The following is a 13537-nucleotide window of genomic DNA, read 5'->3' on the forward strand; positions in this document are numbered from 1 at the left end:
AGTCAGACAAGAGGAAAGGTACCATTTAAGCTTAGCCAAGGCTCGGATAACCTACCAAGAAGTTTCCAATCACTGTTACTGAGCATATCTGTGTAATATGAGGATTCTTCATGTACTGGATTAATAGGCATATTCAAATTTAAGTATTTTGCCTGCAGGTATTGGAGACAGAGATAGAGGAATGCAGAGAGAGAGAGTGTGTGCGTGTGTGTGTGTGTGTGTGTGTGTGTGTGTGTTACTGCAGGATATCATTACTGATGAGATTATGTCAGATTAGTTAAGGATTACACAGATGTTTTTGTATTAGACTCTTTAATCCTATGAACATAGAACTGCAGCCATACACACACTAGTACACCCTGTCACAGTTGATTTTTGACACTCTTCTACATACTGTACACTCTATCCAGACTGCTATATAGTTACTACATTAAAATGAAAGATAAAAATAATGGTGATAAGATTTAGTGTCAAAAACAGCCTTTTGTTGTCTGAAACACGCTCATTAAAGTAGATTGATTCTAGGAAATTCAAAAATGTCCCTGTTTGCAAAGTAAATTAAACAAAAGGTTTTTACATATAAAGACATAAATATTTTTTTCATGAATTTTTTCTTTGTACTTATTAATCTTTTTTTGTTTGTGTGGTCAAGTCTTGCCCTTGACACTATTCTTCTTTGATTGTGACTTAATCAGTCAGAAGCTCTAACCCAATTTGAAGTAAAACTATTTTTGAACCTGGTATTTTAAAAGATGCCTAGTTTATTTTGGAAGTAAAGGGACTCTAATAGTCAATACTAAATCTATTATTATCAACCTGCTGCTTCAGTGTATGCATAAGCAAGCTTGCACATCTTACAGTTGCTAAAAAAAAAAAAAAAAAAAACTGCCTGAGGCTAAAGAAACAAAGGTAAAGCATATTGATACAAGGCTGTTCTTACACACAGTTGCAGGATTTAATTTAGAGCAGCAACATTACATCAACGAATGCAACACAATGTGTGCACGTGTTAGTGCATGTGTATGTTTGTGTCTTTTACCTGCATGCCACAGATGGGGTCCTCGCACAGGTAGACTCCAGGTGACTGTCCATCCTGTAAGCTGCCTGTCGATACTTCAGACAGCAAGTCCTTAAGGTTCTCCTCCTTTCCCCAAACCTGCACACACACACACACACACACACACACACACACACAATTGTTACAAATATTAGTTATTATAGTGAATTGATGTCAGATACGACACTGCCTGCACTACAGCTACTGCCATTACCACTTAGAAACTGCTGGTAGCCTCCTTTCCCAAAGGTATGTATGAGTAATCACTTCAAATTGAGGTCTTGCCAGTAACACTGACCTCAACTGCAGAGACGCGAACAGAGAAGCGTGCTCCTGTTTTCTCCTTCCTCTCATTGATCAGCTTAAACAACCAGGAGATGGCACAGGGGATTATACCCAGGGTCTGGAGAGAGTCATCATGGCCAATCATGGTGTAAGATTTACCTGGAAGAGACAGACAACAAGACAAAATAGGGGAACAGAAAAATATGTCAAAAAGAAAATCATCAAAAAAGACTTCCAGGGGAAAAAAAAAAACCTTTGTGTGAATAGATGTGTGTTTGTGTGTTTTGTGTGAGTGAGTGAGTGAGTAAGTGAGAGAATTGTGTGTGTGAGTGAGTGAGTGAGTGAGATAATTGTGTGTGTTTGAATGCCTGAACATGCATGTGCACCCAGAGCCTCCAGATCGGTCCCTTTGAGCCACAAGATGATGATTACCCTCGGCCCACATACACACACTGTCCCACCTGCTCTGGCTGTCAGGAGTAGGAGATCAAACACGCACTTAAACAAAGCCATATGTCACACATAACAATCACACCAACACAAAAAAACATTTGCAAAAAAACGAGGACATCAAAAGCCTGACTCGTGTGATGCAGGGCAGATAAATGTGTTCAGCTTTGTTCAGAGATAGCATGGAGGGGCGGTTGTCAGCTACACTGTAATTTTACATTGTTCTCCCTCAGTGTTTCCTGGAACATCTAGACTTACTGTCAAAACAAAAATGCATTTCATGATTTGTTACAAAAACTTCTTTAAAGCCACGTGCGTGCGTGCGCGTGTGTGTCTGTGTAGTTGATGTATAGTCCCTCTAATTGGCCTCATCAAGCAGAGATGCTGATGCTGTCAGAGAGAAAGTGAACTGAATGAGTAAGTGTGAGAGAAGAAGGCAGTGTGAATGGGTGAATGCTGGCTTGTATTGTGAAGCACTTTGAGTGGTCACTAAGACTAGAAACGCATTTAAATGCAGTCCATTTACCATATCATCAGTTCTAAGACATGCACACATAAGCGTACACACACAAAGATTATCATTCTAAAGCCAATAATCCAATAAGCAAAACCATAATCCATCAGACATGACTCAAAGCAAGAGGATTCAATTACATTCCTTTTTCCATTTACTTCAGTATCCTTTTCCCTTTTTAATGAAATTCTGCTTTGTCTTTGTGAAAGTGTTCATGTGTGTGTACACGAATAGACTTGCGTCTGACTACCCATGTCTACAGCCAAGGGCCACAGGGCCGAAGATAAAAGCTCGTTATGTTACTATCCCCATTTTAATTAGGAAAAAGGTAATGCCGTTATAATGCAGCCTCATTAAGATCCATGTCCTTAAGGGAGCTATTTAACAAAGAATTATCTCTGTTTAAACCGTAACCAGCAATGTCAGAGCCACTCCACAGCATTAATATACAGTAAATTGATTAAAAGAGCAAACTCATTTTTGATGGATCATATAAAAGCCCTTGCAGTATTAAAGCCAGAAAAGTGTTGTCATTTCACAAAACCAAACACTGACAATAAGAAGTTTTTTTTAGGGGCACGTTGGGCATAGTGGTTCTCACAGTCGTGTTATACACTATGAATCATCATCATAAATCATGACAATCATTTCCATGTGTCAATATTTGAAAGCTGAATAATAAACATGTAAACATGTTGAGATGCAAAACATTGATCTAAACCGGCTGTCTTATATGTACACCGTGTTGGATTAGAGTCTTGAGAGATCTGTGGGCATTATATGTGCATCTGTTTGTTTGATCTGTCCTATACATAGGCCTTTTTGAGAAAGAACTGGGCAAGTTCTGCTCTCTACCTACTCTTTAGCATTCTTGTTTGAAAATGTGTTGACCAAAAGACACATACATCCTGGTTTAAAAGAGAATCCCTATCTAGAACAATTTATGTCTTATTTTCATATCTGGCAATCTTTCTCATTCTGAGACTTTCCATGCTTGCTGCAGTTGTTTGCACTCATCGTTTTCTTGGGCAATGAGGGTTTGTTGTAGACATCACAGGTGTGTATTATGCCTTTTTATCAGAGAGTGTATCAAAACCCCAGGAGCAGTGCTGGGCTGTGAGGGGATTTTGGGGTAGTGGCTGCATTTGGTATAGCAGTATCACATGACAAAAACAACCTGTCATTGTCTGACTGATTTACCAGTTGATTTCTTTAATATAACTCTCTCAGTTACAATGCATGAAGTATTGTAGTATGGGGACCGTAGCAACAGAGCACTCTGTTGTAGTGACTCTGCCATGTTACCATTCTTAGCAATTATAGCCGATGGTAATGACATAAAAATTACAAAAATAAGACCCAGGTTTTAAATTACCAAACCTACTAAAATACAATATTTAAATGAATTCTTTTAATGAACATATTTGACTTCTCATTTTGGTTTTTAAAGAGAACTTTATCAGGGTTTGTTCAAGTAAATGGCTTGGCCGTTAACACAGAAGCGTGCTCTGCGTAACTGCAGCATTTAAAGTCCCTGCTTTTGTCCCCTGCCAGCATTTCAAGGGGTCTTAGAAACTCTGTATGAAGATCACAAGCCAAGAAGGGTAATGCTGATTGCATGTACAGGGATAAACACAACAGGGGCTGACCCTGTGTGTGTGTGTGTGTGTGTGTGTGTGTGTGTGTGTGTGGTGGGTCTTTGTTTGTGCTAGTGCATGTATGTGTGTTCATACTGCAGTGTGCAGCAAGTGATCCTGACCCTTTTTTGGACAGCTTCTCTAAAAACCAGCTTCAGAAAGATTAGACAAAAAGAAAAGAATACAGAAACAGAAACAGAGCAGACTGAGAATGCTCTCAACATCGGCAGACACTAATCCCCTTCTTTCTCTCTCTGATAGATGAGAGCCAGTGAGCGACAGCCAAAGACACACTGATGGTCGGGCACACACACTAAAGATGACTCACCAGCGACATATACTCTGATTGTGTAGTCTGCGTTCATGTGTGTGTGAGTTACCCAGCTTGGAGTGTCCAAAGCAAAAGACACAGCCATCTGCTCCGTTCACCACTGACTGAATCACCTCAGCCACTGTTCCCGCGCACACCTCCGCCTAGCAACAGGCAAATACAGAGAGATGGAGGAAGGTCAAGAACAGCATAAATATCCAAACCTTACATTTGGTTTGTTAGAGCACTGTTTTAAGGATGTATTTGTGGTAGCCATAACATTTGAGTGAGATGAAAAAAACAAGTAATGTAGATGATGGGTTTGTTTCTCATTAGTGTCGTTGTTCTAGCATTTAGCATTAACTCTAAGTCAGCAGAATGGGAAAGCATCAATTTATTCAGAGTTTGACAAATTTGTGCTTTATTCCAAGATACAACTTAGTCCTATTGCTGTTACAATTAAGCCAAAAAATTACTATGTTTTATTACATATCAGTATTAGTTGGTCAACTAAGGAAACCAAATACATGCAAACTGTGTTTAGCTCCTTTTACATTTTTAATTGACTCTATCAGTTTGAAAGTTATCTTAGCACTAAGACTGGAAGCAGGGGGAAACATCTTCCCTAACCTCTTCAACTCCTCACCTTCCCTCGGAACTGTCCCCTCTGCCTTCAAAACTTCCGCTGTCACCCCCATCCTTTAAAAACCTGGTCCGGATCCTTCCTCCCTCGACAACTATCACCCAATATCCAACCTTCCCTTTCTGTCTAAAACCCTAGAACGTACAGTCGCTTCTACAAACCCATCTTCATGCCAATAACCAATTTGAACCTCTCCAATCTGTTTTTTGCACCCTCCACAACAATGTAACCGCTATCCTCAAAGTCCTCAACGACCTCCTCACCTCTGTTGAAACCGGTGCCCTCAATATCCTTTACCTCCTTGACCTGAGTGCAGCCTTTGATACCGTGAGCCATAACATCCTGCTCACCAGACTCAAAGACCTTGGTATTCAAGGTACTGCACTCAGCTGGCTCAGCTCCTTCGTGTCCAACAGATACCACTTCATCTATCTACATAACCACACCTCTGCCACAGCCACAATCACTCAAGGTGTTCCACAAAGCACTGTACTCGGCCCCCTCCTCTTCAACATCTACATCCTCCCCCTCGATCAGATACTCCACCAGTTCAACCTGGACTTCCATTGCTACGCCGACGACACCCAGGTCTACCTCAGCAGCAAGTCCCGCCACAATCCTCCCCTCTCCCACATCAACTCCTGTCTGTCAACTGTTGAAACGTGGATGCAACATATCTTCCTCAAACTCAACAGCGATAAAAACAGAATTCCTCCTCATAGGCTCCAAATCCACACTCCAAATCCAACACCATAGTTTCCCCATCTCCCCAGGCCCGCGACCTTGGCGCTATCTTCGACTCCACCCTCTCCCTCGAGCCCCACATCCGTCATGTCATTAAAACCTCCGCAACGTCGCCAAACTCAGACCCTCTCTCACACCCCCCGCTGCTGAAAGACTCATTCATCCCTCCCTATCTCCCACCGGATCACCTACCTGGTCCTCAAATACAAAACCCTCCACCATCTGGCCTCCTCATACCTCACTTACATCCTCTCCCTCTACCAACCTTCACGGTCCCTCAGATCCACCTCAGCCCACCTCCTCTGCATCCACAAGTCCAAACTCCACAGTTTTGGGGACAGGTGTTCTCCAGGGCAGCTCCTAGGCTCTGGAAGTCCCTCCCCCAAGAGAACCGCGACTCAGAGTCCTTCACCATCTTCCAGTCCAGCCTCAAGACCCATCTCTTCACCTCAGCCTATCCATAGCCCCACGCCCCCCTCCCTTCTCATCTGTGCATGAATCTTGTTTTTTATTTTGCTTTGTTTTGTTATGTTTTATTTAGTTGTCCATTGTTTTTATTATCTTCATACCCTGTAAAGCAGCTTTGAGTTTGTGAAAAACGCTATATAAATTCAATTTATTATTATCATTATTATTATTATTATTAAACAGCTGATAGCCTGGTTATTTCCACTGTTCAAAAATACACATTATCCAGTCACTATAATGTCACTCTGTCTGTATCTTTAATTATTTTAATAGAACACTGTCTTACATTGTAATGTAAAAGGTTTTGTTTAAAATCACATCCAAGTCTTTTGTTTAATAAGCTCACAACCTTTTATCTTACCTGTGATGCATCAGGAGGGAACGCAGCATCAAAGGTGAACATCTTTGGTGGGACCTGATTGGCTCCCGCCTTTTTCTGGGGGGCAGTGCTTGGTGTCTGATTGGCTGAGGGTTCCATTATGGTGATTTGTTTCTTTCTGGGATCCACTTTAAGGAAGGAACTTGACTCTGCTGCATCCGACTGAGACGCGGGGCACACACGCACCATCACTTTCACCTGAGGGTAAGACACAGAAAACACATTCAGATACTATTGAACAACATTATAATAAAATAGAACAAAGACACCTGCAACATTGTCCTTCACAAAAACCCAATACAGATGGTGAAGTTCAAGAAAAAAAACTGGAAGGAATCAAACAATCTTCACTGTAGCACTGGGTTTGTAATATTTCATCAAAATAAAATTATTCTGGATGATTTACAAACCAGTTAAAGATGACTGTAATCAAAAGGCAGGCAGGGTTGGGTTTTTATATAAGGTATTTCTACCACCCATTTACATACATTTTATATTTCTTCAATGTGATTTCTATTCATGTGTGTAAAACAAATTGGTAAGTAATAGCACTAACTGAGTGTTAAAAGTTGTAGCTTGCTAATTACTTTTTTAAAACCTTGTTAATGCCTTTGTAGTTCCACGAACAGTATATATATATATATATATATATATATATATATATATATATATATATAAAATATATGTACATATACTATATATACTTTATGTATAGTTACACATAGTGTCTAATGTGGTTCTCATTTCAGCCATGTTGACATCACTGCTTAATGTTTTTTTTTCTATGGAATTCAACCCAACAACTTTGAACAGATTTGATCATTCTGAGGGTTTGTAGTTTAAAGGCATCAGAACTCATCTGTGCCTTAGCTGAGACAAAAGACTCCCAAAGACTCTCAACATTTAGCTGTTTAGTTATTTTAAGACTCACTATGCTCTCACATCACCTTTTTCACCCTAAGTGCTTCTTCTACCTTCCCCTCCTTTATATGTCACTCTTTCCTTATCTCTGTTCCCTCTATCCTAAATCCCTTCCCTTTTCTCTCCTCACCCTTCCTGTCTACCTTCAGCTCACTGCCACATATCAAAAGCCTGAAGTTCAGGAATCCTATTTTAGCTTTCTCTTCTCCTCTTACTCCCACTCCTGTCATAAACTGTTAGCAGGCACAATTTACCGCCTGACAGCTGCTGTTGTTTTCTTTGATATCTGAGCAAGCAAAATGCTGCGTCATCCAATCTGAGAGAGTTCCAGAACATCTTACCACATAAACAGCATTTTCTCTGTTAGTTCAAGATGTTTTAAAGTTTGAACTAGCAGTCCATTATTGCTCTCTTGCTCCTCCTTTTGGCTCATCTAGGTGAATTAGTCTTTGTCTCTTTTATTCTTTTGATCCCTCACTGTCTATATCACTCTCTGTTCTGACCGTCTGCTTTAATATCTCTGTTGTCACAAAATCTTTCTTCCTGCTAAATGCTATATGATTATCCAGAAGATTTATCCCAGATTTTCCCTTCTGACAATTGGGAGAGAGGCTTAGTTAAAACAGATGAATGGGGCTGAGTGTCAGATGCAATGAGAGCTTTATGGATTCAGTCTTAACCACACCAACTGTCTCAGAGACTGATCTTCAAATATATTTTATATTTACACTGTGACGTTGGATGACTTCTGATGCTTGGGGATAGGGATAAAGTATCTAAATCTGTTCACTTTCAAGAATTATACTTTACTGTAGTTTAGTGATGGTGGTCTAGATTGTTTTGGCATTCTGTCACCCTTCCAGTGTTGGGCAGTAACGCATTACTTAGTAATGCAGAAATCCTTCAAATTCTTTCTGAATACAAAAGATGTGATGTGTGGTAGTGAATGTTAATGTAACTACTTAAACTAATGTGATTATTTTCCCAATGAGTAATGTGTAATGAGTAATTGACTATAGTTTTTGAGTAACTCTCCCAACATTGCTTTTTTCTAACAACAACAATAGAAAGCTTTTAGAAAACAACTAATGTGCGTGTTTCATTACTGTAGTCTTTGAAACATTGAATGTTGCACTATTGTCATGGAAATAAATATAACAATGTAGGCAGAGACAGAACCCAGAACAAGACAAATATTCTAAAGAGTTTGATCAGACTAAAAAAATCGGTGGAAGTTCAGACCAAATTGCCTACAGCTCTGAATGCTGATGGCACAAAATACATTGATTGATTAACAGCTTAATGCATGACAGATGCAAAAAAGCTAAAATTTCCTATAAAAGCAAAGCAGCTGACAGATTTGCAATTTCTCATCCTTCCATTCTTGATGTTGGAAGTTGACAGAAACTGAATGAATGCATCATAGGCCTCTATGAGACTAGGCTGTCTCATTTTGGGAGGCAAAGCGGGTTCAGTTAGGCTCTCAATCACAGAAATAACACCAATGTATAGAACAAACAAAAGTTCCAAACTATGAATGAAGATTCAGCATCTGTGTGTACCTATCAGTGCAGGATGGGACAGACGCTAGACCTCTAGAACCCGAAAACCATAAGTGTGGCTTAGAAAATCATAGGATGTATGAATAACAGTGTAATAGTATTGAATCTCTGCAGCAGTTAAAGTCCTGACATAGACTGAGAATACACAGGATACCCTGGGCAATATATCAGTATTATATCGATATCGTGATATGAGACTAGATATCATCATAGATTTTGGATATCGTAATATGTAATTGACCTTAGTGTTGTCTTTTCCTGGTTGTAAAGGCTGCATTACAGTAAAGTTATGTCATTTCTGAATTTACCAGACTGTTGTAACTGTTCTATTATTTACCCACTTAGTCATTAAATCCACATTACTGATGATTATTTATCAAAAATCTCATTGTGTAAATAGTTTGTGAAGGCACAAATAATAAACTATATAATATCATATCATTTATTCAATGTCTGCAAACTCAACCTTACCTAACAGTGTACTATGATAAACAAAATTAAAAAGATCTTCTAAGATCTTATTTTACCATGTGTGCTCAGAGGTGCAGGGGAGATGAAAAGAGACTACTGTGTGTGTGTGGCTCCTAGGAGGGAAGGAGAGAGAGATCTTTTATCTGTTTGTGCTTGTTAGTGTCATTCTACACTAACTGCGCTTCCCATTAAACACCACCATGGGATTACGAATCACACAGTAATCCCAAAGCACTCCAATCCCCACTGCACTCTGAGATGGAGCATTCACAGAATAAAAGGAAGACTGTTAGTGAGTTAAGCCATACATTAACTTACAGACCCATTAGCTGTGAACAGGGATGTGATCATTAATAAAACTGGGTAAAACAATGAACACAAGTCAGTGAAAATAAAGAACACTTTTGAAACATATTCAAGTAATTAGTTTTTCTTTACATCTGTAAAATGTTGGCAAATGTACAGCATAGTACATTCATGTTTGAGCTGGCAATTTTAATTAATTACCCTTCATCGCATTACTGAGCTGCTAGATACAATCAATAATATAAAAGCACTTTTCTACAAAAGATAAACATTGGTACACAGTATCAGTTATATATTATTTAATGGTCCAGGAGCAAAGAGACCAAGGCAACCAGAATAAGGTCATGTTATACTTAACAGAGTCACTTAGAATCATAATCATGTTTTATAAAAAATGAAAGCATAAAAGCCTGCTGGTAACTAATATACAGCCATGTAAATAAAAGCACAAAGGCAAATAACATTCTAATAGCTCTTACTATGTAGCTGTTTATGTGCACATTTCTCTGTCTCACACACACACACACACACACACACACACACACACACACACACACACACACACACACACACACACACACACATTGACAGGCTTTCCTTTGGTTGCATCATCAAATGACCATAGGCCATTTAGGAGAGTTGGTTCATTCAATTTTGTCTGAGTGTGCATGAGAGAATGTTTGTGTTAAAATATTTCTCAGATGGAGGTAATTGTAGGTGTTTAAAATTAAAAGTGTGTCCATAGATGAGAGTTTGAGATATACTGAGATGCCACCCAAATACAGTAAACCTTGGTGACCTGGAAAAACCTAGAATACTAAGGTCTTTTTCTCTCTCTCTCTCTCTCTCTCTCTCTCTCTCTCTCTCTCTCTCTCTCCTCTCAAACACACTCACACATAGATTAAGTTCTACTCCCCCTCCTGACCCCAATGAAAGAGCCCTTCAGTAAGAGCCTGGGGGGAAGGATTTTACCGGTGCACGCTATACAAGGTGTAACTCATAAAGCGTTCCCCCTGAGAGCCTATTTCCTCCTCATGTCTAAAGAGTGTGAAAGGTAATAGGTGTTTTTGTGTTTGTGTGGGTGTGTGTGTATGTGTGTTTTCAATCTGATGCATCATCAGCACAATAATGCCACCTCTGAGGCAATGGCATTTCTTGGTCGGGCTTTGAAAATTGCCTTTGGTCTCCAGCAAGAAAACATCCTAGTTGCACTAGTGGATCAATACGTGTGACAAAGTGCTGCAGCCAATATGACAAACATGCAGGAAGAACACAAAGCTAATGGACTTTTTGTTCTTCTATAACAAAGAGCATAGGAAGAGAGAGAAAAAGTTAGTGGCGTTTATTTCAGTAAAGAGAGATAAAGGTAAATAACGAGAGAAATAGTTCACTAGGTTTCCAGATGCTAACACTAGCAGTGTGTCCACCTCTACTAATTGCTGATACATTCATCCCTCTCGTTCTCTCTGCCCTCTGCTCTCTCTACCTCCCACTTCCACAACACCTATACAACTTTCCTTTCCTCGTTCTCTCTGTATGTTTGAGAAACATTGCAATGCTAAATAGCACAGCCCACCCTCTCCATTTCCACTGCTCCCTCCATCCTCTCTTCGGCTCATCTCCCTCCTCGCCCTGTCTTGCCTCTCTCCCTTCCCTTCAGAACAGATGACAAGACAAATCACAGCCTTTTCCTATTATCCATTCTATAGTTTCCTCTCTTCTCTCACACTTCATTCTGCAGGGAATACTGAAGTGGTGGTGAGCTGCAGAAACAAAGACCTATAGAAACAAAACAAGTCTCTTTGTGAATCTTTCACTTCCAGTTGATTTGGAGAATAATTGATATATAGTATGTGTTCTGCTCTGTGTCTAAGCATGTATGATTACTATGTCCAACATACAAGATTGTAGGCTGTGTCTGTTTTATAATACACTCTCCTGGATAGACAGCTTCTTGCTCCTCCATTTTAAACACCACACTCTTACACAATGAAGTATTTGAGCCAATTTCAGTAAAGGAATTCAGCTTAACAGCAACAAACAAGCCTGAGCTGGGAGAAGATTGTCTGATAGTCCCTCACAGCAGTGCTTCAATATTATTGGCTGAAAAATCAATAAGAGACTGAAACTGAGCTCTAATTGGTTCCCAAAGATCGCAGAAACACACATTTGTGCAAACACATGTACAGAGAGAGAGATTCAAACATCATATGGGAATAGCAAGTTTAGGCTTTAGACCAATTCTAATATTACCTAATTTATTCATTCCAGCTCAGCTCAGAGTATTGTCAGTTGGAAGTACTGCAGGGATCAGACAGGGGTCTGAATTTGTATAGTTTGACAAGGATGAGCCACTAAATTATATAACCTAAAATACCTCTTTCATACCAGAAATGGTGGAAAAACAAAGCATTGTAATTTAATGACATGTCTATAGAATGTCACTTAGTATTCATATTTTGTCTCTAGTGACTGACATTTTCAACGCCCTTACTCAGTGTTTGACATGAGAGGATGAGGCTGCTGACATTGTTGCTAATTCCTTAGTTTCGCGTTGCCAGACCTACAGTATCTCCACAGAACTGCCCACCCCCCACTACAGAACTGCAGAAGAAAATTCCTGGTTAGGAAAAGAACTTGTTTAGGTGAAAGATTTGCACCCCGCAAAAAAAGAACTCACATAAAATATTAAATTAAGTTAACTTTCTCTACACAATACTGTAACGTGAGCTCTTTAAATCAGCTGGATACAAGGTAATTTGCTCTTGCCAGAGTATCGCCGTGTGTATTTTGTCCATAGCAAATCCCCACCAAAAGGTCCCAAGACATCCCAGTTAGAAAGTAAATGCCGTAAACACATTCTTTTTAAATCTTTACAATCATTCCCTGAATAAACATAGCAGGGCTGCCTGGTTGCATTATCCAAATTGTTCTTACAAACTGGCCATTTTCAGCCTGTAACGTTCCTCAGAGGTTCCAGTTGATGTTGCTCAATGTGACCGGAGGTTAAATTTAACTCAAAGACAAAGAAGAGGGACAGAAAAGGGAGGGACAGAAAAGGGAGGGACAGAAAAGGGAGGGACATCCGGCAAATTTGTTGATAAAGACTATTAATACCATAAAAAGACCAAGGCCTGATATTGCTTATCTCTCAGTAAAAGCAAGCTGTTGTTGTCCAAACATGATTACAAACACAGTATATAAGCCACACTGTTGCACTGAGGGTTTTTTTTGTTATGAGGAACACGGGCACTGTAGTATATGTAAGTCAATCCCCCAAAAAATCTTCTTGATTAATACATACAGGTAATTATTCACACAAATTAAAGCATTTTTTACCTCTGTTTTAGTAACATTTTCTAAAAGCAACAGTGCCCCACTGTTTTAGGAAATTTCCTGGGCCTTTGTGTGCGTGTGCTTGTGCGTGCGCATGTGCATGTGCATGCATGCATGCGTGCGTGACAGCCATGTATGCTCCACTCATGCCAATACAGCATTAATATTTCAGCTACAAGGTGGAACAAAGTGGCTCCTGGATTCCCCTAACAGACTCACTCACTCATTTAGATACTAGACACAGAGACAAGAGGACACACAAATGCCCGTGGAAAATGCACTTGCACAGGCTCACTCATGACACGGACAAACACAGCTTGTGGCTTGAGAGGGATTGTAGCTGCTATTAAAAATTGATTAGCTGTCATGGCATCATTTTACCCCAAGGTCAAGTCGCAATCTGTTAGTGTGCATGTGTGTGTCGGCTGCAGAGATGAAAGAGGTGTGGGGGGGG

General features: G+C 39.8%; 1 protein-coding gene across 2 annotated transcripts in view; it reads right to left on the reverse strand.

Annotated features, from left to right (window-relative positions):
* kif26ba (kinesin family member 26Ba) overlaps nucleotides 1-13537 on the reverse strand; it is a 78309-nt gene that overhangs the window by 18812 nt on the left and 45960 nt on the right. For both annotated transcript variants that reach the window (XM_034876933.1, XM_034876924.1), the window contains exons 6-9: nucleotides 6470-6685; nucleotides 4324-4417; nucleotides 1356-1501; nucleotides 1040-1156 (exon numbers count right to left, since the gene is read on the reverse strand). In XM_034876933.1, the coding sequence (XP_034732824.1) occupies nucleotides 1040-1156; nucleotides 1356-1501; nucleotides 4324-4417; nucleotides 6470-6685 (573 nt within the window). The remainder of the gene's footprint in view (nucleotides 1-1039; nucleotides 1157-1355; nucleotides 1502-4323; nucleotides 4418-6469; nucleotides 6686-13537) is intronic.

The sequence above is a fragment of the Etheostoma cragini genome, chromosome 1, assembly GCF_013103735.1.
Source record: "Etheostoma cragini isolate CJK2018 chromosome 1, CSU_Ecrag_1.0, whole genome shotgun sequence".
In the NCBI taxonomy this organism is placed as follows: Eukaryota; Metazoa; Chordata; class Actinopteri; order Perciformes; family Percidae; genus Etheostoma; species Etheostoma cragini.